Source organism: Odocoileus virginianus, chromosome 6, assembly GCF_023699985.2.
Source record: "Odocoileus virginianus isolate 20LAN1187 ecotype Illinois chromosome 6, Ovbor_1.2, whole genome shotgun sequence".
NCBI classification, from domain to species: Eukaryota; Metazoa; Chordata; class Mammalia; order Artiodactyla; family Cervidae; genus Odocoileus; species Odocoileus virginianus.
In genome coordinates this window covers 3,415,092-3,442,925 of record NC_069679.1, presented here as the reverse complement: position 1 = coordinate 3,442,925, position 27,834 = coordinate 3,415,092, and the positions used below count along the sequence as shown (strand labels likewise).

Sequence of the window (27,834 nt, the reverse complement as noted above, 5' to 3'; positions counted from 1 at the left end):
TTATTTTGTGGTTTCAAAATAGTTGCCTCATGCAACTATTTAGTTGCATCTATTTGCAACTATTTAGATGCATCATGCAACTATTTAGTTGCATCATGCAGGGTCTTTTCTTGCAGCAGGTGTGGACCACTAGTTGTGGTGTGTGGGCTCCAGAGCGAGTGGATTCAGGAGTTGAGGCACACAGGCTTAAGATGTGGGGTTTTATTTCCCCAACGGGGAATCGAACACTTGTCCCCTGCATTGCAAGTTGGATTCCTAACCACTGGGCCACCAGAAAAGTCCCTGGAGGTCTTTAGATTTTCCATGTTTTTAAGATTTTTCACATGAAAAACTGTACAAGAACCAGAAGAAAGCATCAGACCAAAGAACCATACTTGCAGGATCTCCCTGGCTCTGGAGTTTAGATCACCAAAATCACTGTAGGGTGCATCCTGTCATTAGTTGGGCCCCTGATACGACAGCTGATTCCTCTGTTCCATTTCTAAATCTTCCTTCTTCTCAACAGTCTTATTTGCAGCAGATGGGAAATTCAGTCCTGTCTTGTTTTTTCTCCCCATCTTAATTGGTTTTCCATATGCAGGCCTCAGAAACGGAGCTTTGCTGTTCACATCCTCCCTTAATGTGACGAGGCTGACTCTAGTGTCAGGGGAAAGAGAAGAAGGGGTGGGGGTGATGGTGGAGGGGAGTCCCTCCCCTGCTTTGGGCTTCAGAAAGGCAATCCAGCTGCTGGGGAGAGAGTGTCTGTCCAGACTGGACTGGCCAGCCCGGAGTCACACTCCGCCCCTTGGAGAATCATGTGAGGTGCCTGACAGGCTGTGTTCTCAGGAAGCTTGCAGGATTCTGGATGTGACAGTTAATACGGGTTTTCAGGAAGAGGACCAAGGCTTTGGGAATCTCAGGCTGCCTGTCCGGCGGGCTCCCGTGGCCCAGCTGCCAGGTTCAAACCAGCATCTGCAGACTCATGAGTGTTTGAGGCAAGTCCTCTCTGGAAACACACCTACTCAAGCTGATCTGAAGCATTGTTGGGACCTCTTTACCACTCCCTCCATTGTCTCTAACTCACCAGGAGAGCAAAGACACCCTCTTTGCTGACGGTCTCGGATGTGTTTCCAATCTTCTGTGCAAAGTGTGCTCTGAATCCTGCTTCCTGTGAGAACCCAATAGTCTCAGAATACAAAACAGCCTTAGTTTCAACTGGGCTGCTGCCAAGAACTCGAGTAGTCTAGAAAGAGTTGTCCCAAATTTTTGCTTTTTTGCCTTTGGAGAGCAGCACCCAGTGGTCCTCATTTCGGTGATTATAGGTTTGTGTAACATGCTCGGGTTTGGGCCACAGAATAGCCATGTTGTGGAGGGCTGTCCTTGGAAGGGCGCCAACCAGCTGCAGTTTTCTGCACTGTAATTGTTGCCCCTGCTGCCCCAGTTGGAGACCCAGGGTCTGGAGGGGCAGCATCTCCAGCTGCCCACGAGCAGCCAGGCCTGCTTGATAGCCATCAAGGACGGATCCCGTGGGCAGAGCCCCCTTTCCAAACAAAGGATTGAATTAGCATTGTTTCTTACTCATCCGAAAATGTGCTCAGAGCCTAGGCTCTTTTTCCTGCACCCTGGAGTATGAACTGTGCAACGCAGGAAGAGCCCAGCCTTCAGCACGGCATCTTGGACCGTGAAGATTTCGGGTTGGGCTTTCACCAAATGCCATGTTGGGGGCAGGGGAGTCTTTCCTTCTTTCATCCCTAGCCAGAGAACAGACGGCTGAGCCTCGTTCATGCTCATCATCTTAATCACAGGCTGAAGATGAATATTTTTGGTTAGTTTCCCTCTTTTTTTATATATACACAGTGCCTATTTATAGCTATTTGCTGACAGACCTCTACCAATTACTTGAAAAACTTGTATTTAGAGAGAGACAGACTGAAAATGTGAGTTCAGTGGATCGCCATGGTTCTGCATTAGATTAGCCCTTTGTGGGGTGGGATCAGCATGGAGACAGTAGTTGGCACGTGTGCAGTGATGCCGCAGCTGGAAATGACCGACCGTCTGTTGTCATGTTCACTGGAGGTTGATTAGAGAAAACTCACACTCTTCTCTGGTTTTTTGTTTGTGTAGCAATTGCGTTTCTTTCTTTAAATATTTATTTGTTTATTTGGCTGCGGGTCTTAGCTGTCACATGAGGGCTCTTTTTAGTGGCAGCCCAGAATTAGTGGGCTCTAGTTTCCTGACCAGGGATTGAACCCAGGCTCCCTGCGTTGGAAGCTTGGAGTCTTAGCCACTGGACCACCGGGGAGTCCCTCTTCTCTATTTTATCTTTATTATTACCGGCTCATTGGACCCTCCTGTTATGTGTCTTACAGGCTTTATGTGTTCTCAACCCAGTGGCAGTCCTGTCTCCACAGCTGTCAGTGACATCCTGTTTGCCAAATCAAGGCTCTCCTTCCCTGCTTTCTCATACGTCCCCTCTCTTTGACGTGAACCATTTTCTCCATGGAATGTTTCCCCTGGATTTGGAGGCATTCTTGGAGCTCGGCTGCTCCTCCTCCACCGTTGAGCTCCTTCCCTTTCTGCCTTGCCTTTCAAACTTTGGTTCTCCCCAGGTTCCATCCCCCACCCCTTTCTCTTCTCAGTCTGTATTTCCTGCCTCTTCTTCTGCAACATGAAGAGGTGGAGATCTGGCACGCTGCTTGGGAGTCCAGGACTCGGCAGTGTGGAGGGCAGTCAGGGGGGAGCTGCCTGGAGAAGCAAGCTCTCCTGCAGGCAGGCAGCCCCACAGGCTTGCTCAGACTCCCGGCCCTCCTCATGCCGCCTACAGGGCTGGAGAGGGGCAGTGGGGCTGGGGCGAGGGGGCAGCTGAGACGCGGTGGAACCAGAGAGAGTACTTCAAGTGTTGCCTTAGAAGAGAGGGGAGAAGTAAGCTGAACCTGTTTGATGGTCAAGGCCAGAAACAGGAGACGCGTGTCAAATTCCCTACCTCCAAACGCAGGATCGAAGCGTGATTAGAAGGGCAACGTGTGAGGCAAGGAGGTTGGGCTCCAGCTATGTGGTCCCTGGGTTAGAGACACAGGGAACTGGACAGACAGAAGAACCTCTGGGTAAGAGATGAGACTGTGGAGTCCAGCATACCTAGGGAAATGTTAAACATTGAGCTTGAGGAAGGGAAACATTGAAGAGATGAACAGAGAACGGAGAAAAAACAAAAGAAGCTGGAAAATAAAATGACATCAGGTAGGAATGTTAACTAACTCCAATGGAGCAGTTTCTCTGTGCCAGGAACCCTGGGACGCCCCTTGCAAGCTTTTTTTTATTTAGAAATGGAAGAGGAGGAAGATGCCACAGGGAGAAGAAAATTTCAAGCCACCCCCTGTCCCTGAAACATTGTTGTCACTTTTTCTTTACTGTCACGTCGTCCTGTCCTTAGGACCCAGCTGAGAACAGCTTTCAGCATCTTCCCAGGCAGCTAGCATCTCCTTTGGAATCACCCAACACTTTGTGCATTTTATTCACTCAGTCAGCAAATGTTCATCCCACTATTTTAGAATTTCTGCTTTTCTAACAAAAGTATTTTATTATTACGTGCTGGACCCCATTTTTCTTTTTCATGCTGAAGATTTAGGAATGAGCACGTAGAGTGATCAACAAAGAAATATTTGTTTAGTAGGCAAATGAGTTATTAGTCTAAAATAGGATGCTTATTCAAGATCCATTTGAACCCACATATAAGCAGATCTCTGGTCAACCTGTTTGTGATATAAATTGCTTAATTTACTCTGACAGCCGAGTTGAGGGATTCCCTGAATGGTGGTTTTCTATGGCTTTGTTTACACTGCTCAATTGACACTTCAGGTTAATGTCAGACAGCAGCCAACTGCTGAAGTTCCCTGTAATGCAGGGAATTCTCTGAATACTGACTATGCACGATTCAATAATGATTAACATTTGAACCATGTCTAGGCTGAGCAGGCCACATCAAACTCTTTTTTCCCTAGGACTTTTATAATATCAAATATGGACTGAATGAGTAGGTGTCAGAGAAACTGACTTTGTAAACCGAAAATCATAAACCTAGATCCACTTCAAATATGTCATGTGGAGTGCATATATAAAAATTATGAGCATTTTGATTTTTCCCTCGCAGGTAATAAATAACATCTGTAATATTCCTCCTCACCTTTTTCTGATTAGCTTTATGTCTGGCGTGCTTTCCCCAACACTCCTGTTTCATGTAGTAAGGATTTCACTCGGGAGAGACAGGATCCTAAATAAGTAGTGTGGGTGTAACGGTAAACTTGCTGCAATCAGGGTTAAGTCCAGGGATAAGAGACAGGATGAATTTGGTGGGGAATTGTTTTTTAATATTTACTCATTTATTTGTTTGGTTGTGTCGGGTCTTAGCTGCTACACATGGGGTCTTTATCGCATCATTCAGCATCTTTTGTTTTGGCCCATGGGCTCAATTGCCCTGTGGCATGTGGGATCTTAGTTCCCAGACCACAGAACAAACTGACATTGCCTGCATTGCAAGGCAGATTCATAACCTCTGGACCACCAGGGAAGCCCCCCTGCTGAGGAATTTTTCATGGTGGTCAGGCCTCCCTCTTATTCCCTTCTCTGGTTAGGTACCAGCAGGGCTGCATGAGCCCCAAGGGGTGGGGGTGGCCCCGAAGGGCAGAGGACATGTGACCCACCTACTGTATCCCAGGCCCACAAACCAGCTCCCCCATCCCCCAGTGCCAACATGCTCCCCAGGTGCCCAGCCCCCCACCCTTAGCACTTGTGCCCATGTGGTGCGTGTAACAGAATGCTCTGGGCTGCTGCCGCCTACCCTGGGACTCCATGAACAGTGAAGCCAGGTGGAGATTGGGCAGCTCTCCTTTTTTGCTGTTTTATGTGATGGGCAGCTCTACAATGTTTGTTTGGAGGCAACAGCTCTGTAAGACCGTAGCAGGTGTAATAGATGCTGCGTGCTGGAGAGGATGGCTGCAGGTCACTGAAGGCTGGGCAGCCCATGTTGGCGGGTTGGGCCAGGCAAGAGACCAAGGCTGAGCTGTGCTGGGTTCAGAGAGGAGAGCTCAGTGCTAAGGTGACTGCAGGGGTCAGGTGACCCCAGTACAGACCCAGAACTAGGAATTCCTGTTTTAGCTCACGCTTATTTTCACAATTTTGCCCAGACCTCCAGTTTAGCATATAAGATTTAGGTGATGTCACGACCTTTTTTTTTTTTTTTTTGCATAATTTTCATTCTCTTTCTTGATTCATTCCTATACTCATTCACTTTTAAACCACTTAATTTGGATATGATTGCTATACAAAAAGCTGTACATATTTATTGTATACAACTTCTTGGGTTTTGAAATAAGTATACACCCATCAAAGCAGTGCCGTAGTCTATGCCATAAATTATCCATCACCTCCAAATGTTTCCTCCCACCTGCTTTGCTTATTATCATTTTGTGTGTGTGTGAGATAAGAACACTTGAGCTAAGATTCCACCTTCTTAGCAAATGTGTAAGGACACAGGACAGTGTTGTGAAGTGTGTGCCCCATGGTGTACAGTAGATCTCTAGGACTTAACTTGCGTAACTGACCTTTTGTACCCTTTGACGAATACCTCGCGATTTCCCCTCCCCTTTTCTTGGCTGTGTGTGCTGAGCCGCTCAATTGTGTCCAACTCTTTGCAGCCCTGTGGACTGTAGCCCACCAGCCTCCTCTATCCATGGTGGTCTCCAGGCAAGAATATTGGAGTGGGTTGCCATGCCCTCCTCCAGGGGATAAAACCCAGGTCTCCTGCATTCCCAGTGGATTCTTTACCAGGGAAGGCCACCAGAGAAGTCCCCCCCCCACACACACCTTTATACTTGTCTAATAATACCTTGTTCCAGCTGATTTAGATCTCTCAGTCATTAGAGTCGGGTAATTGATCACACCTGGATTCTGATAGCTATCTATGGAAGGCCGCAGGTTTGACTTGAACTGAAATGCTTTCTTTGAGTTGGTCAGTCAGTTCTGTCTGTGTGCCCAGCCTTGTGGCAAGTGCTGTGGGAGTTTAAGAAACATGTAACTGGGACTTTTGTACTTACACTTACCGCCAATAGGATCTCATTTCATCCTCATAGTCTTCCTGTGAGGTAGGCATTATTTTTATCCTCATTTGACATACTTGGAAATAGGAAGTCAGAGTGGTTAAATGATTTAACAAGATAATAGGAAGAGATTATTCTAAAGGCCACTGAAATGCACAGTGGTTTCTCCAAGTTCCTTTTCAGAACTAGAGAGTAATGGCAGGGGCAATGCTGCTGCATTTCTGAAAGCTCTGTCCATCCCAGTTTTTGAGCCACGAGGGCCATCTCTATGACTTGTTAGGAGCTCCCCCCAGCCCTGCTTTTTCTGAAAATTAAGCATCAGCTCAGAATGTGGGGGTTCCAACCAGTGTTTTTCAGGAATTATTTTTAGAGAAAAACTTCTATCTGTAGATCCAGAGTGATGTTTAAAAATTAACTCAAGACAAGAACGAGCACGTTGGCATCTGGACATGTAAGTCTTCACCATGCAGTGGGATGGGAGGCAGCCTTGGCCTCAGCCCGCAGTTTTCAAGACAAGCTGGTGCCTTGATCCACACGTGCGCCCCACGTGTCCCTCCACACGTAGCCTCAATGCACTATGATCTGGACAGAGGTGCAGGCAGCAGGTGGTGGGACTCAGACTGACTACTACAATAAAGACCTTAGGGACTTGAACTTCACCTTGAGTTCGGGAGTCCTTGAACTTCTCTTGGATTGAAGAAATGATCAGCCAATCAAATGTTTAGTGTAAATAAAACTTTAGTGTAATAAACTTTAAGAGATGAATTTGTCTCACATAACAAACCACTTCAAGAACTTTTAAGCACCAAAGGTGAAGGTAGTTTTCACAGAGCACATCATGTGAAATGCCAGGCTGGATGAAGCACAAGCTGGAATCAAGATTCAATCAGGAGAAGTATCGGCAATCTCAGATAATGCAGATGACACCACTCTAATGGCAGAAAGTGAAGAAGAACTGAAGAGCCTTTTGATGGGGGTCAAAGAGGAGAGTGGAACAGCTGGCTTGAATTTCATCATTCAAAAACTGAGATCATGGCATCTGGTCCCATCACTTCATGGAAAATAGAAGGGGAAGAAGTGGAAACAGTGGAGTATTTTATTTTCTTGGACTCCAAAATCACTGTGGACTGTGACTGCAGCCATGAAATTAAAAGACACTTGCTCCTTGGAAGACAAGCTATGACAAACCTAGACAGTGTATTAAAAGGCAGAGCCATCACTTAGCTGACAAAGGTACATATAGTCAAAGCTATGTTTTTTCCAGTAGTCACGTATGGATGTGAGAGTTGGACCATAAAGAAGGCTGAGTGCTGAAGAATTGATGCTTTTGAACTGTGGTGTTGGAGAAGACTCTTGAGAGTCCCTTGGGCTGCAAGGAGATCCAACCAGTCCATTCTAAAGGAGATCAGTCCTGAGTGTTCATTGGAGGACTGATGTTGAAGCTGAAACTCCAATACTTTGGCCACCTGATGCAAAGAGCTGACTCATTGGAGAAGCCCCTAATGCTGGGAAGGATTGAGGGCAGGAGGAGAAGGGGATGACAGAGGGTGAGGTGGTTGGATGGCATCATGACTGAACAACAACAAAGTTGTTGCTAACTAAATCCAACCTATTCACTAAAAGTATACCTGAAGAGATTGCATTTTTTAAAACAGTTTGATAATCAAATATCTGGGGAAACTTGGGGCTTTCCCCATTAGCACAAGTGATTAAGTTTGCTAAGTAAATATTCTTTGTCATCAAAGTACAAAGATGGCATCATACTAGCATGAGAAATAAAATGCGTCATTAGAAGTAGAATGAAATTTTAAACTGATCTTTGTGGATTATAAAACAAACAAAGCAAAAACAAATAGAGTTCAGTGGAAATGAATGGCAGGCCACGCAACAGGGCAGAAAAGAAAATAAACCCTCAAAGTGACAAATCAATGCTTCCACCATAAATGCTTTTCTCTCCAGTCCTGTTCAAATTCTGGAACATGAATTGGAGAATAATTAAGTCTTCTCCAAATGCAGACCAGAGAAATGATTCGTTTTGTTTCATTTTTTTGTGGGTTTTTTTTTGGGGGGGAGGGTATAGTAATGAATTTACTTTTCTCTTCTTTGTAAAGTCTTAACTAGAACAGTACATAAAAGAAAAAATTTATATTAAACTGATAATAGCTAACATTCAGTGACCTTTATTGCCAGACATATTACTTATTTCATAGAGTTACTGCAAGAATTAAATGATTTAATATATATAGAACACCTACCACCATAGTTTATGTTTTGCATTAGTAAGTGCTTCTAAGTATTAGCTGTTGTTATCTTTCAGTGTTGAAAGTGTTGACAATAGACCACACACTATGCTAAGCAGTTTGTTGTTATTCTTCTAATTTCTTTGATAGTAAACTGAGCCAAGGGAGGTTAAGAAATTTGCCCAAGATTTCACAATGGCATTTATTGTGCACTTACTATGTGCTAGACATACTGCTGAAAAACATTTCGATGCATCATCAATCTAGGCCACACAACTGGTCTGTGAAATAAATTATATTATCCTCGTTTTACAAATGAGGAGATGCCTAAGGTCACATAGCCAGTGAGCGATGGAGCAGATATCCGAACGTAAGCAATCTGGTTCCCAGAGTGTGTGCTCAGGACTGCTGGGCCCCGTGATCTTCTGGGAGGGCGCTATCAGGGGCTGACTTCCACCACCAGGCCCCCTCCTTTTCTCCTGTTAGCATTCCCAGCAGTGCTTCGCTGCAGGGTTACAGGGTTGCTTCTTCCTAGCTCCCCACCCCCCACCCCGTTCTCCAGCCGCAATTAATCCATTCTGCTTAGAAGTTACAGAGAGAGAGAGACCCAGACAACCCCTCTCCCCTCTGCACTGATGTTGGGGCACCTGGCAACCTGCCTAGTTTTCTCTAGGAATGGAAACTTTGTTTTCTTTTTTAAGATTTTTTTTTCTTTTTTATGTAGACCATTCTTAAAGTATTGATTGAATCTGATACAACATTACTCCTGTTTTCTGTTTTGGTGTTTTGGCAGCAAGGCATATGGAATCTTAGCTCCCCCACAAGGGACTGAACCTGCACCCCCTGCATTGAAAGGCTGAGTCTTAACCACTAGACCATCAGGGAAGTCCCAGAAACTTTTTCTACAAAATTTCCATTTCTTATTTTCAAGTCAGCTACTAACATAACTTAATATAACATTTTATTTAAGTCTTGTATAGTTAGAAGTCTCAAAGGTTATACACCAAAATGTTAACAGCAGCTAATAAATGTACAGATGATTTTAATTTTTCTGTTCATAGATTTTTGTGTTTTCCAACTTATATAAATCACATAGCCAGAAAAAATATATTTTATAAAAATACAATCGAGGACTAGATGGTTGTTTCCCTAGAGTCAGGAGGATGGGTTGTACATCCAAGAGAGCAAGATCGCCTTCTGTGAACCCCAGGCAGCATCCCCAGTGGTCCAGGCAGCCCCAGTCCCTGCCCAGGTCAGTGACTCTGTCATCTGTGATGATTAGCATGTAGTCGCTCAGTCCTGTCTGACTCTTTGCAACCCTGTGGATGGTAGCCCACCAGGCTCCTCTGTCGTGGGATTCTCCAGGCAAGAATACTGGAGTGGGTTGCCATTCCCTTCCTTCTCCAGGGGATCTTCCCGATCCAGGGTGATTAGTGTCTTTCAAATTATCTTAGCCACAGCCTCTCAATACAGAGAAACACAACCTATTTAGCAAATATATATTATGGATTCTTCTTTAAGGTTTAAATTGTGCTGATAGAAATGGAGATAGAACCCTGGATCCTTACCTGTTAACCCACCATCCCATCTAAAAACAACTCCCAAGGTGCATCTGGAACCCCTCTGGCTCTGGAAAACACACTTCTCCACTGAACCTGTTGGTCCACCTCATTCTGGAAACTAGAACTCCTTTAGATTTCCAGAGGTTGCTCAGATATGGAGCTCTGTCCATTTACTATATATTAAGCAAGATAGTGATTTTCTTCATGTGCTCCAAATTTCTCTGCTGATCTCCTTCTTTACATCCAAAATCAATACATAAGACTAATCCATCTTATAATTGAGTTTTCCTGTCTGACCAGAATGATTTATCATCTCAGAGGTGGCGTTCAGCTCGGAAGGGAAAGAGAAAGATGTGCTTGTTTACACTTCTCTCTGAACCCCCTCGTTTCTACGCAGAGGTTAACAAATCCAATGCCCTTTCCTCATCCATCAAGCTGATGGATGGAATAGCTGGCGCTTCTGCATTGTGGCCTGAAGCCTTCTGCCCTCGTGACTTCTGTGTTGTCCTGTTACACTGGTTTTCTTCCTCATGTTCTTTGCTTCTTCTCTGCCTCATTTGCTGACAGTGTTCCTTTGGCACTAGTTTCTGCCTGTGGGCTTCTGCTGTCCTTTTGCTTCACTCCCTGGCAGCTAATGCATTTCCAGGGCTCAGTGATGACTGCGTTCTGGACAGTGCTTAAGTCCGTATGTGCCTCAGTCTCTCTTGCAGGGCCCAGTGTCTTTGTTTCGTGTGTAGTTGATATCTCTCCCTTGAGTTCATGTTAATTTTTCAAAGTCAACATGCCTAACTCTAAGATCATATTATCACCACTGTTTTCTGCTCTAAAATCTCTATTCTGCCAATGTCAATATTTTCTTTATCACCAAACTTGAAACCTTGGAAATTTGCCTTTTATACTCTATAGTCACCAAAAATCTTTTTATTTTACCTTCAAAACTTCTCTTAGATGTGTCTTTGCTCATCACTCTATGTCATAGAGTTAAAGAACACAATGTTTTCTTATCACTTAGTTGTTAATAAATATTTTCTGAATCTGGGCTTCCCTAAGTGTCTCAGTTGGTAAAGAATTGGCCTGCAAAGCAGGAGACCTGAGTTCAATCCCTGGGTCATGAAGATTCCCTGGAGAAGGAAATGGCAACCCAGTGCTCTTGCCTGGAGAATTCCATGGACATGGGAGTTGGCAGGCTACAGTCCATGGAGTCACAAAGAGTCAGATAGGACTGTGAGACTCGCTTTCACTTTTACTTTTCAAATCTGGATCTAGTCCAACTATGTCAGAAAAATTCTGAAAGTCATTAACTTTCTAAGAAATCTCTGCTTCTCGTCTTTTGTTTCAACAGTGTATTTAATACACTCAGTTTAATAATGAAGACACCAATTTAATAATTCAATACTTCTATGTATATAGATACAAAAATCCTCAACAAAATACTAGCAAGTAGAATTCAGCAACATATAAAGAGGATTATACAACATGACCAAGTGGGTTCATCCCAGGAATGTGATGATAGTTTAACAGCTAAAATCAATTAATGTAATATAGCATATAAATAGACTAGAGGACAAAAAATATTTAGTAATCTCAGATGCAGAAAAGAACTTTTGGCAAATGTCATACCTTTTCTGGATAGAAACACTCAAACTGTAAATAAAAGGGGACAAGTTTGATAGAGCATCTACCAAAAAAAAAAAAAAAAAAAACTAGCTAGCATCCTACTGAATGGTGAAAGATTGAATATTTTACCCGAAGATCAGGAATAAGACAAGGATGTTGGCTTTCACCATTTGTTTTGGCATTATATTGAGATTCTAACAGGGCAGTTGGGTAAAAAATAGAAATAAGGTATTCAAGTTGACATGGGAGAAGTAACACTATGCATATTTGTAAATGACATGAGATTGTATTTAAAAAATCCCAAGGAGTCAACTAAAAAACTATTAGAACTAATAAACAAGTTCTACAAGGTTGCACAATAGAAGAGAAATGTATACCAATCAGCGGTATTTCTATACAGTAGCAATGAACAAATCAAACATGAAATTACGAAAATAGTTGATTTGCAATAGCACTGAAAGGAATGAAATACTTAGGAGTAAATTTAAGAAAAGAAGTACAGAAGCTATATTCTGAAAACTGTAAAACACTTAAAGAGGACCTAAATAAATGAAAATATATCCCATGTTCATGGATTAGAAGATGATATATTAAGATGTCAGTAATCTCTAAATTGATTTATGAGTTTCATACACTTCCTAACAAAATCCCAGCTGACTCTTGGCAGATTATTGATGAAATTGATCCTCAAATTCATAAAAAAAAAAAAATTCAAGGGACTCAGAACAACCAAATCAATCTTGGAGAAAAAAACCAAAAACATTGAACTACTCAAACTTCCTGATTTCAAAACTTACTACAAATAATTACAATAATCAAGATACTGACTTAAGAATGTAGACATATAGATAAGTGGAATAGAATTGAGAGTCTAGAAATAAACTCTTACGTTTACAGTCAACTGATTTTCAACAAGAATGTCAAAAGCATTAGTTCGGGAAATAATAGTCTCTTGAACAAGTGGTGCAGACACAATGGATTTCCACATGCAAAAGAATGGAACTGAACCCCTACCTCTCACCACATATAAATATAATTCAAAGTGAATCAAAGATCTAAACAGAAGTACTGAACTATAAACTCTTAAAGGAGAATATAGATGTAAATCTTCATGACCTTGGATGAAGCAATGATTTTCTGGATATGACACAAAGCATAAACAGTACAGTAGAAATTAGATAAACTGGGATTCATTAGAATTTAAACCTTTTGTGCCTCAAAAAACACCATCAAGAAAGTGAAAAAGACAGTCCATAGAATGGGAGAAAATATTTGCGCCTGAGGATGGACTTGTATCTGGAATATATAAAGAACCCTTACAACTAAATAATGAAAGGATCTGAATATAGTTTTCCCCAAATAAGAGGATATACAAGGGGCCAACAAACACATGAAAAGATGCTCAACTTTATTAGTCATCAGGGAGATGCAAATCCAAACCATAATGAGATAAAATGTCATACCCAATAGGCTGTAACAAAAGACAGGCAGTAATAAGTGTTGACAAATCTATGGACAAATTGAAACCCTCAAACACTGCCAGAGGGACATAACATGCTGGATGTGGTTTAAAGCAACCTCAGATTCTGTAGTATTATAGTATTTACTCTTGAAAAAAAAAATCTGGGTATAAGTGGACCCATGCATTTCAAACCCATAATTGTGAAGGGTCAACGCTAATAGCAAAAATAAATAAATAAGTAAAATAACCTAAATTCCTATTAAAGGGGAATGCATAAACAAAATGTGCTGTTTTATGCAGTGAAATAGGAAATAATTAAAAGGAATAAGCATACATATACATATATACATAATCTCTGAGCTCTAAAAAACACAGTAGTGGATAAAAAAGTCAAGTTGCAAAATAGATGTAGCATAACACATACATGTACATTTCTGAAGTATAGAACTACCATGCAATATTCCTTGACACATGTATCTGTTACTGTATCTTTAAATGGCTAAAAGATGCACTGAAGTCCTGATAGCAGCAGCCACTGGGGTAATGGGTGAAGAGACGGGGATTGAAGATGGAGAAAAGGGATCTGTCACTTCATCTTCATTGTACTGCTTCTCTAATTGAAAGAAGAAAGCAGATATGACAAAATGTTAATATTTATTCATTCTGAGTGACAGCTCACAGGATGTTCATTATATTATTCTTTGTAGTTTGCTTTTTTAAAAAATTTCTCCCAATGAATAAAACCTAAGTTGAGATAACAGTATCTTTTGTCATTTAGTTGTAGACTTATTTATTCATAATTTAGCCTTAGACTTATTTATTGTTTAGATATTTTATGTTCCTGTTTGTTTTAAAAGTGAATGTATATAAGTATAGCTGAAATAGCTAAATTTCCTTCCTTTGTTTATGTTCACAAAGCGTCCTCATTTTATTTAACATTCTTTGTTATCAAAATGTGGTTTTTATATACAAGCGAGCAGTAGATTATGAGGGCTCACAGTTCTACCAGTCTGTATATTAAGAATGTAGTTTCTATGGTGTGTGTGTGTGTGTGTGTGTGTGTGTGTTCAGTTGTGTCTGGCTCATTGCAACCCCTGGACTGTACCTGCCAGGCTTCTCTGTCCATGGAATTTACAGTCAAGTAGACATCCTCACACACCTTGATCTCTAGAAGCACCCATTTGTATTGGAGCCAGCATAGCCACGAGCAGACAGAGAGGCAAGAAGTCCAAAGAGCTCCTCTTTGGTGCTGATGATTTGTTGGTGCTGACTGTTAGGGCCGCAGGTCTGAAACCAGCGACGTTTATTGGCTCAGTCTGCAGCACGCCTCTCCAGTGACATTGCCATCTGACAAACGGACGGGACGCTCTGCCTGTTCCCCATGTGGCATTAAACCGCCTGCAGCACAGAAGTCTGGCTCAGGCGGGGTGGAGGGCACGCTCCAGTCCTGGATCACACAAAGGTGATGCTGGGCAGGTGGTGGCGAGGGCACCTTTACAGACACGTCACCCACTGCGGCTCTCAGGCATCGGATGGGGAGTCTGGCAGACTTTGGAGGTGCACCCCAGGTAATTGCTGTGACCATATTTGAAAAGTAACAGATAAATGTGAATTTAAAGCAGAGTAATAATTACACAGTGAAGTGCTAAGGTGAGATGTTTAAACATGCACAGGTAAGGGGGGGGAACCTCCATACCTTACCTTTGGGGATTCACCAGGGTCTTCAACCGGAGTAGAACTCAGGTCTCTCTCTGCGCCTTATTTGCTCCTCCCCGCAAGCAGGAGCAGGAGGAAGTTATCTAAAAGAAGGAACTGAGCATGCTCTATTTGGACCCGTTTGTCTGTCTAATTTTGGAGCCAGCCTGTCCCTGGGATATATGTCAGTACACAAGGGTCAGTCATTAGCACGGCCTCCCTGCCACAGATCTGAACTTCTGGTTGAAGTTCTTTTCAACCAGCTTTATCAGTAACAAAGTCCATGTGTTTAGCTCCATCCGTCTGGCCTCTTACCCCTCAACTGGTTCCAAACTCAAGAGGGAAAGAGGGAGCAGGTGCTATCAAGTGTCCCCCTCCCCCACCACAACCTGATGATCAATTAATATAAAACCTCAATAGTATAAATTAATATAATCCATGATATCAGTGGGGTACAGTATAGCTGGCACAGTGATGAAGAATCCATCTGCCAATGCAGGAGACACAGGAGACGCTGGTTCAATCCCTGGGTTGGGAAGATCCCCTGGCAAAGGTAAAGGCAACCCACTCCAGTATTCTTGCCTGGAGAATCCCACGGACAGAGGAACCTGATGGGCTCCAGTCCCTGGGGTCACAAGGAGTCTGACGTGACTGAGCACGCATGACCATATGACATCAACCAATAATATATATATACTAGAATGATAGTGAGCATCGCTCACTTACATTTAGATTTCATAAGTGGGGTTAAAAAAAATGAATGTATGATTTATCATGGCATGCTTGAATAACTTGAGACAGACTCCATTAAGATGTACATTTTATAATGTATCATATTATCTACATAGGTATACAAGTGTACACAGATTTATTTAACTCAATCATGCCATAGCAAAAACAAAAGGTACCAAAAAAACAACCCTGCATGCTGTCACAGTACACAGGTCTGCAGATGGCCATCTGTACATGGGCAGAACACAGTGGTTTTAAGGTTGAATTAGTGTTCTAATCTCTTTGGGATTTCCTTTATATATGTGGTGGTTTATGGCTGATGTTTCATGTAACTTGAGCTCTCTGTTTATATTTAATAGAAGATTCATTCCTGTGGCAGGATACACATTTATGCTCCAGTGTTGAATAAAAGCTACTGTTCTGCAGGAGGGATATAAAACATTGATTTATAATGACACGTTCCAATAACAGTGATCCAATTCTCCCAAACCCTCTCCTCAGGTCCTGGGAGCAGCATGGCTCCAGCCAAGGATGATTCTTCCCGTCTGGAATATTCAGCCTTCAACACATCTATCCATGCTGCCATTAGATACCAGAACTGGAAACTGCTCACAGGCTACCCAGGTAGAAGGCCTAGCATCTCCCACTGGAACAGCTGGGAGGATTTTCCAAAGAATAACTGCCTTTCACAGAACACCATCTCTGGACTGCTGAATGAGAGGGAGGGGTGTAATCTCATCCTACATTTTTAAAAATTAGGAATTAACTGTTGAGGTGGTGCTGGGGCAGGAGGAGGCTTCACAGGTGGCGCTTGTGGTTAAGAACCCGCCTGCCAATGCAGAAGATGTAAGAGACATGTATTCAATCCCTGGGTGGGGAAGATCCCTTGGAGGAGGGCATGGAAACCCACTCCAGGATTCTTGCCTGGAGAATCCCACAGACGGAGAAGCCTAGCGGGCTACAGTTTGTGGGGTCACAAAGAGTCAGACACAACTGAAGCAACCCAGCACACATGCATGTAGAGGTGGGGTGAAGGTGAGAGGGAGAAACACAGCTCTAGGGCCTCGTGGAAAAGAAGGGTTTCAGATGTGCGTGGCCGGCAAGCACAATACGTCTAGCTAGCAAAGACAGTCTCTGAAAGTGACATCTTCAACTAGGGGTGTAGTGGTGGGGAGGGGTTGCTTCTCCTGAGCACATCCTTGAGGTGACATGTTTTAAATAGTTTTATGGTATGTGGTTAAGACTGTGATGCAATTAAGCAGTGTTTATAATGAGGTCCTTTTTGATGTTTGCAGGAAGACAGTCCTTCATTGTTTGTGCCTGTCCTGTAAATTGTAAGACATTTTAGCATCCCTGGCCCATGACTGCTAAATGACAATAGTACCCACCCCAAGCACCGCCCCCAAGTTCTCTGTAATGACTGAAATAACCCTGCTACACACACATGTACACACACACAGATACACACACACACACTCACGTGCACACACACAAGCACATACATGTGCATGCACATGTGTGCGCACACATGCACAGATACACACACTTGCATGCACACACATGTGCATGCACACAGAGATACACACATGCACACACATATGCATGCACACACGCACAGGTAGACACACATATGCATGCACACATGCACAGGTAGACACACATATGCACACATGCATGCACACACACCGATATACACACATGCACAGGCATGGGCATGCACACACGCACAGATATACACATACGCATGCACACACACAGATAGACACACATGTACACACATACGCATGCACACATGCACAGATATACACACACATACACACATATGCATGCTCAGATACACACACATACACACTTGTGCACACATGCACACACACAGATATGTACACACATACACATGCACACACGCACAGACATACACACATGTACACACATGCGCATGTACACATGCACAGATCTACACACGCATGCACACATACACACATGTACACATGCACATGCACGCATGCACAGATATACACACATGTATGCACATGCACACAGAGAGAGATATACATACGCATGCACACATGCACAGATATACACACACATGTGCATGCGCACATGCACACAGACATACACACACGTACACACATATGCATGCACACATGCACAGATAAACACATGCATACACACATGTACACACATATGCGTGCACACATTACAGATGTACACACATGTGCACACACACCTGTGTACACACACACGTACACACATACGCATGCACACACGCACAGATATACACATGCACACACACACACATGCACAGATGTGCACACATGCACACACAACATGCACACAGACATACACGTACACACACGCATGCACACATGCACACACATATACACACATGCACATGCACACATGCACACACATATACACACATGCACGTGCACACATGCACATATATACACACATGCACACACATGCACTTGCACATACATACGTATGCACACACAGATACACATGCACAGATACACACAGTTGTGCATACACACACAACATGCACACACATGCACACACATGCATGCTCTTTCCTGGAAGCCCCAGTCCCACTGTGAAGCAGTGAGACATGTTTAGTTAAAGCACCAGAAGTCAGAGTCTGGGACAAATCTAGACATAGCGTCAAGGGCCACATTTTTTTTAATGTGGCCATACCCACAACCTAGCTCAACCTTATCCCCTAAACTCCTTCCTTGAAGATAGAGCCTACCCACAATGCTTCTCCTCCAATAAACTGTTGTGTTTCTTTGCCAGGCTGTGGTCACTGGTTTCCCCCACCATCTCAGTATAATGTTTCTGTGATACCCTCACCGGATCCACCAGCCAAGACCCTCTGGCTCTTTGACATTGACCGGGACCCGGAAGAAAGGCATGACCTGTCTAGAGAATATCCCCACATCGTCAAGAAACTCCTTTCCCGCCTGCAGTTCTACCAGAAACACTCAGTGCCTGTGTACTTCCCGGCACAAGACCCCCGCTGCGATCCCAAGGCCACTGGGGCCTGGGGCCCTTGGATGTAGGATTTTAGGCAGCCTGGAGGGCAGCTTGAAAGCCTCTCTGCAAGTTGGACTCCAGGCCTTTACTCATGTGATTCTTGTCTCGTTTGTTCTCCCAGCCTGGGTGCCCCTGGCCCTGCTCTTGCTCCTAAATCACATTGAGTTGTCTAATTTCAACCCCTGGTGCAATTGAGGTGCTGATAAAATCTGAACACTGATGCTGTTGGCTGGGGTATGTGTCCGGAGGGGAGGGTGACTGGGTTCACCCTCCCTTTCCTGAGCTGCGGGATTGCTGGGAACTTGACTTAAAAGAGGAAGTTACTGAGTCTTGGAGGCTGGAGCAGCTGGTTCTTTTTGCCTCACAAGTCAAATGTTAGATTTCCCTCTGCAATAGCCGGGTTTTATTGGAGTGACTCACGTTTCTTGTAACAAATGAAAGGGTTAGACAGTCCTTAATGGTTCTGTTGGCCACGGGTTCTCCTGCCTGTGAGAGATCCTGTTCAGGCATCCCCTGTGAATAACCCGCCTTGGTTCACCCCTCGCTCATGCATCTCATCACTCACCTCATCACTCATCCTGTCACAGAGCATAAGGCTTGTTTCATTATTAACATGAGTTTGGCAATATGCCTGCTCCTTAGTTTTGGACTTTACGATTAAGGAATGTGTTTTTATCCCCCGGTTTTTCCCAACCGTTGCTCATCTTGTCTGGACTGCCAGCTACCCCTACGCCCTTTGGGGTTCTTTTTCTGCCTTTCCTCTGATTCAGACATCCTGCGCCTGGGAAGGCTGCTTTGCTTCTCCACTATGAGCACCACTGGTCTCTGATACACTGCTGAGGCCTGCCTTCCTTCTGCCCCTGACCCTGAAGCTGGAGGGCTACCTAGAAAGAACGGCGAGTCTAGCTCTGTGGGCATGTTCATGGCAGTACCTGGGTCTCTGTCATCTGCTCGGAGATGTTTTTTCCTAGTTGCATGGAGTTTATTCTCATGATTATGGCTAAGTGTCAAAATATATTTAGTTGCACTGTTCTTCACTAGAAGTGAGGAGAAACCTTGGGAAAGGATAATATTGTCCTGAGATGATGCAAGTAGTATGCAGTTTGAGAAAGGAAATGGCCAGCATGTGGGATACTGGACCTCAATAACAGAAGGCATATCCATGTTTCTCTTATTTTCTCAGCTTTACTCCCTTTATTAAGGTTGGGGGAAGAGCATACACAGTTTGATCTTCCAGCTCTTTTTCAGCCCCACCAACATCCTACTAACATGAACAAGTCCAGATGAGCTTCAAAGAGTGTCAAACTCAGGAAAATGTGGCCAAAATCTACATTCCCTTTTTTTTGCATTAACTCCACTGTTTCATTCAATGCTTATCTCCAATGCCTGGATCAATGCCTACTGCATGGAAGGCACTCGGTACACCTTTTTAAAAAATAAGTGAGTGAATGAACAAATGAATAAATGAGAAAGTCTCACACCAGGGAAGATGCTAGTTCAATGAGCTGAGTACTGGGCTGAATATAACTATCTTCCAATGGTCACTTTTCTGTTCTCAAGCTGCCCTACTGGGATAGGAGCACATATCTGGGCAGTCTAGGACACCATGGTGAAGTTGTGATGTCTTCCAGAGGGAGAAGGGCAAGAAATATGCCTGCTGAAGGGACTCTCCTGCCAATAATCCTCAGTTCTCCTCTGCAAAGGACACTGGAAACTAAAACCACCAAATACGATATAGGTCATGGCACAGCCATCCTTCAGTTCAGCGGCAATATCCTCTGGTGACAACTAGTTTGTGTTAAAATACAATGAATGGAAAGAAATGGTGCTAGAACTAATGACACCTGTTACCATCCTGCCCCCCATGCCTGGGCCGGCATGCAGCTGGCCAGGGTGCTTCTAACTCTCACTCTCAAGCCTGTGGCAGATATTATGAATAACTGAGCCCAATGTTCCTTCTGGACCCTCTAACCCCGGGGGTGGAGGTACTCTTAATACTGTAAGATTGGAGGCCATCACTGCGTGACACCTGTTCTCTCCTCCTGCTGTCCTCCCAGCAGCTGTTCCCAATCCTAGGTCCTTGATTGCTGTGTACCGTGTGGATGTTCTGCACTCGATGGACTCAAAAGGAATTTTAAGGACTGATTTTTTGGTAAAACTTTTACTTGAGATCTTATGTTATCCATAATAGAATGTCATTGGGTTTTCTTATTCTGTACAGGAATGTAGACAGATTCACAGGCTGTCACTAGAAGTATTAACAGTATTTCTTTCTGACTTGGTTTACCTATGGTTTTGTTTATTTAATTTCCTTTTTACTATCTGATTATTCCAGATGTAGGGGACAAAAAATTAAATTTATCTTTGAAAATGTGTCAGCCGTGAGTATGGGGTTTTCATTTGGGAGATGAAAAGGTTCTGGGATTGGATAGTAGTGATGGTTGTACAACATCATGAATGCACTTAATGCCTCTGAATTGTACTTTAAATGATTCAAATGATAAATTTTACATTGTATAGTTTTTAACCACAATTTCAAAACTGTGTTGGCCTGTTTTGTGTCATGTGAATTTTAACTGAAAAAGGCTATTAAATAAATATAACAAAAAATATCAGAGCTGAAAAAAAATGTGTCCATCATTGCCTCCAAAAACACACAATATCCTATTTTATCCTATAAAATTGGAGGAAGGTCAAGAGAGGATGGGAGTAAATATAAAGTGATAATAAGGGAGTGTATTAGTTTTCTATTGCTATATAATAAATTATCCCCAAATTTAACAGCTTAAAACAATGAAGATTTGTTGTGTCCAACATTATATGAGAGTCAGAAGTTTAGGAGTGGTTTACCTTGGTGGTTCTGGCTCAGGATCTCTCATGGAATCGTATTCAACCAATTGTCCAGAGCAACATTCCTCTGAGTGGATCACAACAATCTGTGGAAAATTTTTGAAGATGGGAATACCAGACCACCTTACCTGCCTCCTGAGAAACGCGTATGCAGGTCAAGAAGCAACAGTTAGAACCAGATATGAAACAACAGACTAGTTCAAAATTGGGAAAGGAGTACGTAAAGACTGTCTGTTGTCCCCCTGCTTATTTAACTTCTATTCAGAATACATCATGCAAAATGCCAGGCTGGATGAATCACAAGCTGGAATCAAGATTTCCAGGAGGAATATCAACAAACTCAGATATGCAGATGACACCACCCTGGTGGCAGAAAGCAAAGAGGAACTAAAGAGCCTCTTGATAACGGTGAAAAAGGAGAGTGAAAAAGCTGGGTTAAAACTCAGCATTCAGAAAAATAAGATCATAGCATCCAATCCCATTACTTCATGGCAAGTAGATGGGGGAAAAGTGAAAAAAATGACAGACTTTATTCTCTTGGGCTCCAAAATCACTGCAGATGGTGACTATAGCCATGAAATTAAAAGATGCTTGCTCCTTGGAAGAAAAACTAGGACAATCTAGACAGCATATTAAAAAGCAGAGATGTCACTTTGCTGACAAACGTCCATATAGTCAGAGCTATGTTTCTTCCAATAGTCATGTATGGATGTGAGAGTTGGATCATATAGAAGGCTGAGTGCTGAAAAATTGATGCTTTTGAACTATGGTGCTGGAGAAGACTCTTGAGAGTCCCTTGGACTGCAAGGAGATCAAACCAGTCCATCCTAAAGGAGATCAACCCTTTAGGATATTCATTTGAAGGAATGATGCTGAAGCTCCAATACTTTGGCCACCTGATGCAAAAAGCTACTCTGATGCTGGGAAAGATTGAAGGCAGGAGGAGAAGGGGATGACAAAGGATGAGATGGTTGGATGGCATCACTGACTCAACGGGCATGAATCTGAGCAAGCTCCAGGAGATGGTGAAGGACGGGGAAGTCTGGTGTGCTGTAGTCCGTGGGGTCGCAAAGAGTCAGACAGGACTGAGCAACTGAACAGCAGTCCTCTGAGGGCTTGACTGGAGTTGGAGCACCCACTTCCAAGATGACTCACTCACAAGGCTCTTGGCTGAAAGCCTCAGTTCCCTGCGCTTTGGGCCTCTCCAGGGGCTGAGTTATATCCTCACACATGCTACCAAGCTTCCAGCAGAGCCAGAAATCCAGAGAAAGAGGGAGCTGCAGTACCTTTTATAACCTGGTCTCCAAAAGCATGCACCGTCTCCTCCACCTTTTTTCACTTCCTTAAAAACGAGTCACTAAGTCCAACCCATACACAGAGGAGAAGAATTAGGCTCTGCCTCTTAAAAGAAGTGTTAGATGTACGGATACATTTGCCACCACTACAGGCAACAGAGGAGATGGTACAGATAGCTTCCTGGAGAATAAATTGTCTAATCAAGTCCACATGCATGTATCAAATCTGCTGTTTGAAGAGGAAGAGTAGCAAAAGCATCTGACTTTGCTCTTTTGTGGCAGAATGACCATGGACAACTCATCGAAACTTTTCTGTGCCTCAGTTTTCCCCTGGAGAAATGATGGGTTGAAGTAGATAATCCCTAACTTCTCTTATCCCCCTAGTGTCCAGAACAATGCCTGGCACAGAGGAGATGTTCAATAAATGTCAGTTGATTGACTCTCAACTGACTGAATTCTAATGCAAGGGTGAGAAATAATAGTGCTAAAAATAACCTGAGACTGTGTTCAGTCTTTGAGAAAAGAACTAATTTGTTGATGGAAGGCAGCTCAGTGCTTTCCTTGTTGGGGAAGGATACTGACTAGGCAGGGAAGTCCTGAAACTTTTTAGGAATCAAAAACTTCTCTGTATCTTAATCTAACGGTCTTTCCATGGGTGTATCCATACGTAAAAATTCACTGAGAGGTATGCTTGATGCACTTTATGGTAATTTAAAAGTACTTTATAACAAAAATGCCTGCCCTTAGAGCACAAAGGTCACTGCTGCTGCTGCTGCAAAGTCGCTTCAGTCGTGTCCGGCTCTGTGCGACCCCATAGACGGCAGCCCACCAGGCCCCCTGTCCCCGGGATTCTCCAGGCAAGGACACTGGAGTGGGTTGCCATTGCCTTCTCCAATGCACGAAAGTGAAACGTGAAAGGGAAGTCGCTCAGTCGTGTCTCGACTCTGTGACCCCACGGACTGCAGCCCACCAGGCTCCTCCGTCCGTGGGATTTTCCAGGCAAGAGGACTGGAGTGGGGTGCCATCATGTTCTCCATACTACCTATTTACCTCCTAAGTTACCATGATGTACCTGGAACATACAAACATTTGTAAAAAACAACAACAACAACATTCTAAGTGCTTCGAGGACATCTATTATTTGAAGTAGACTTTTGTGAATACTTTTGAAAACACAAATTTAGGATTTTTTATTCACAAAACCTGAGTACATCGATTTAGATTTCCTAAACTGATACTTGCTACCCAGGTTTTCCTGAAGTAGTCCCACCCCGGGATCAGTGCTGGGGGAGGCAGGTAGAGACCAGGAAATGGCACAAACTGAGGGTGTGGCCTCTGCCCCAAGGGGCTTACCACTGTATTCCGTAGTGCCAAGTTATTTCCAGCTCAACAATTTTTAAGGAATATTCCAGCCAATGCTAAGTGTATTCAAGTAGTAACTATCCTTCCCAATCACCACGTAAACTTTAAAATCTACTTTTTGTCCAAGTGCAGAAGAGTTTCAGTTTGGTAGACGGGTTCATTTTCAGGCCGCTGAGGGGCCAGCCTGCTCACTCTGGCTTCACCCGTACTGATCCCCAGAGCTCGTGGGTCTGACGCAGACGTGCCTGCCACACGCCCTTCACCTTTGCCCTGCTGCGTGGGCGCCGCCCAGCAGGTGACAGGAGGCGGAGGAGGGACGCGGGGCTCACGCTGCCCTGGGCCTGATGCCAGGGCTCTGAAGAGACAGTTTCATTCCCAAACTAATTCACTCAGGGTACCAGTCATTGAGCTTAAGGTATTTCATGCAATAGCCTTTATTAGTTTTCTGATAATAATCTTCATCCTAATCCCATTAGCAAAATGTAGATGATCTCAGAACTGTTACCCTAAAGGAGCATAACGTCCCCCCTCTCCCTCCCTCTCTGGGTCCCAACAGACGGCCTGGACACGGAGGGGCTAGTGTGCCGTCAATGACATCATGAGGTAGGCACCAGCCTCTTATTCACACCAGGGGCTTGAAGCAGAGGGGATAAACATAAACACACACGCGCCACCCCTCCGGGGTGCACAGGATTGACTGTTTATTTACATTAAATGAATCAAGTCAAAGCTTAGATTGCCCTTGGGCCAGGATGCTGTAGTTTCTGCTGCTGGGCTCATTCACGTCCGCACTGTGCCATGTACTGGGGGCCGGAACGAGGGCAGCTGATGGCAGCAGGATGGTGCGCGGGCACTGAATCAGACCCTGCTCTCAGGAGGCTCACCCACTGGGGACCACAGGCGGGAGCCCAGCAGACAGGAGGAGGACAGGGTCCTGGGCAGGCAGAAGGGAGCTGGAGGGGCAGTCAGAGCTCCTTCGTGCCCGGCAAGGGAATTCATTTTACCTTAAATGTGTGCTTCTCGTTTTTGTTCCACTCATGAGAACAGTGAGTTTGCTCTATACAAACTATTTTTACACTTGATTAGAGGAGCCCCTGATCTGTTAGGGAAAGTGCTGGTTTGGTATGAAAACATCATTTGGGGGGCTTCACAAGAGGGCATCTGGTTTTCCCTGGTTCTTAAGCCAGGGCTTGAGTGAAAAGATTTGGATTTAATGCATGCAAGTGATGGAAATATGCAGCCTCCACATCATCCAGGAGGAGATGGGTCCTTCGCAGTGGGACCTGCCTGTGTTCTATTACTGAGGCCCAAAGGTACTCCTTCCTGCAGAGACATGGCTCCCTGGGCAGCCGGAGCCAGGAGGATGCACACGACGCCTTACAGTCCCCCCCAGATCTCTGTGGCTCCCGTAGACCCTCTCACGGCTGAATGTCTTAGCATGCTGCTGCTGCTGTTTCATCACTCGGTCGTGTCCTAATCTTCGTGGCCCCATGAACTGTGGCCTGCCAGGCTCCTGTGTCCATGGGATTTCCCAGGCGAGAATATTGGAGTGGGTTGCCATTCCCTTCTCCAGGGGGTCTTCCCGACCCAGGGATCAAACCTGCATCTCCTGCTTGGCAAGCAGATTCTCTACCACTGAGCCACCCAGAAATACATGTCTTAACGTGGTGCTTTTCCTTAAATTCACAAATCTTTACTAGAATAAATCATTTAAAGGGATGCTTTTTTTTTTTTTAACCACTGGGGTAAGGGGAAAACTTATGTGATGGGTTGTCATAAAAATACAATAATGCTCTTACTAAACACACACAGTAAGTACTCAGTAAATAAATAAATTGCTCTTGAATTAGCTCTAGGAACTGCTCCTGGCCTGGAAGGAAAGAGTATTGAGGAGTTAATAATTTTTGTAGTGAATGATCCAGGGTCACCAGTGCCAGGGCTGTGACTTTGGCAACGCTGGCCTGGAGACAGGGAAACTCTCCGAGGGCGGGCCCACTGGTTCCCTGTGTGCCCAGGCCCCACAGGGGTGCTGGGTGATGCTCCACCTGACTGGTAACTACTGGTCCTCTCCGCCTGCCATTTCCTCCAAAAAGGATCACAGCCGCACTGTTTTTCTCACAGTTTGTTTTGCTCGTGTGCCTGGAGACCCCAAAGCAAGGGAAGCATTCAAAAATGAGATAAACGTATAAACACAAGAAGAAACCAACATACACTTCCTCTGCAATACAGTCGGGAAATCACAGAGGATCCGACCAAAGGAAGAAGCCAGGAAAGTCAATAAACAAGTTGGAGGAGATGCAACGTACAGAGATGAAATGTTTAGAAGAAATAAACACTGAGAGGAGGAAAAAAGAGGCAACATGGAAGTTCTTGAGCTAAAAAAGTTCCCTGAGCCTCTGTTTCGAGGATTGTATCTGAGGTCCCAGGGATCAGAAAGTCACCCTCCCAGGAGACTCTGTGTCACGAATGCCTCGAAATTTCTCCTCTCTGCCTCACAGCCCTCTCCCATCCACCTTGGTGCCCACATGGGCCTTGTTCTGGGTTGTGCAATTTTCAGGGGTGCCATGTTTTGCTAATTATTGAGGCAAGGCAAAGAATCAGCCTTGCTTAAGGGCACGCTGTATGCCAGACACCGTTTGACTTTTTACAATGCCTACCAAATTGCTCTCAGCAACATCTCATTATGAGGTAAATGGTTTTACCATTTTGAAAAGTATTTTGCATGAAGTCCCACAGCCAGCAGAGTTGGAACTGAAATCCAGTTTGCTCTTAAGAAGCCCGTACCGCTCTGCTGTTTCTCTGTAGCCTCTCGTCCCCAGCTTCCTTCCCGTCCCTGTGTCCTGCGCCTTTAAGGATCATGTGTGGGGAGTCCTGTTCTGACTATTTAGGGTGAGGGGCTTCAGGTGAGTGACGGTCAGAACTAGAGTCAGAAGCTCAGCTCGGCAGAGTGCTGGGACGCGTGCAGGTCAGAGAAGGCCGTGAAGGGACAGGTACGGCCGCTCAGCAAGAGGTATGAGAGTCAGAGGGTAAAAAGTTAACGGGAAGCTTGGAAAATAAAACACATTTGAAAGGAGTTGGGATTCCTCAGCCTGGAGAGGGAGTTTATGAATGGTTTTTCATATATTTCGTAGGAAAATCGTCTTCCCCTGCGCAGGTCTCTGCCATCTTCCCAGAGAACACACAGACAAAACCCGCAGCGCAGTGCCCGTGGGAGGAGAGGAGACCGACAGGTGGGTTCTGAAGCTTCTCTGAAGCGTCTCACGAGGGTGCTGGCTGGGACATGGAATTGAACGTCCTGTCTTGTCCTGTGACCAGTTGGCGTCAATTGGTCTCTAGTTAACAATCAGGTACCATCTTGCTGAGTGCTGGAAGGGGAAGTGGTTCTCACTAGCAACCCTGAATACTGTCTTTTAAATAATGTCAGCAGAACCCCATTCCTCCTCTGTGTTTAGGGCTCTGAGATGAAGCCTAACAGACACTTGAGATACAGATATTCTGTAAAGTTCTGTTTGTAACGATTTCTCTTTGGGGTTTGGGATGAAAGAAGGTAATGCAGAGGTTAGCTTGTGTATGTGGACTTTCTTATAAGAAATATTGCTTTATGAGGATCTTGCCTTAAAAAGAGAAATGCAAATAATGACTGTGGTTCAGATGGTATATTTTGGTTTAAATTGTTATATAGAGAGCTCTGTGTTGGTCAGCAGGACCTGGTTAGAGAAATGCTTTGATTTCTGTAGTTAATTAAACATTGTTGCCTTAAGTCAAAAGTTAAGTGGCTGAGTCGTAGTAAATTATGCTCCCAACTTCGCTTATAGGCTGGGACGGAAAGATGTTCGTGAGAGGTAATTCCCTGCTTCTTATACAGAGGTGGGGGGGTGTCTCCCCCTGAAGGCAGGGTCTGGTCTGATGCTGAAG

General features: G+C 44.2%; 1 protein-coding gene across 1 annotated transcript in view; it reads left to right on the top strand.

Moving 5' to 3' along the window:
- The window catches only part of ARSB (arylsulfatase B), a 161,440-nt gene extending 140,653 nt beyond the window's left edge, over window positions 1-20,787 (top strand). The window contains exons 7-8 of the mRNA XM_070468597.1: window positions 15,881-16,003; window positions 18,173-20,787. Coding sequence (XP_070324698.1) covers window positions 15,881-16,003; window positions 18,173-18,438 — 389 coding nt within the window. The 3' untranslated portion in view covers window positions 18,439-20,787. The remainder of the gene's footprint in view (window positions 1-15,880; window positions 16,004-18,172) is intronic.
- The last annotated feature ends 7,047 nt before the right edge of the window (window positions 20,788-27,834 follow it).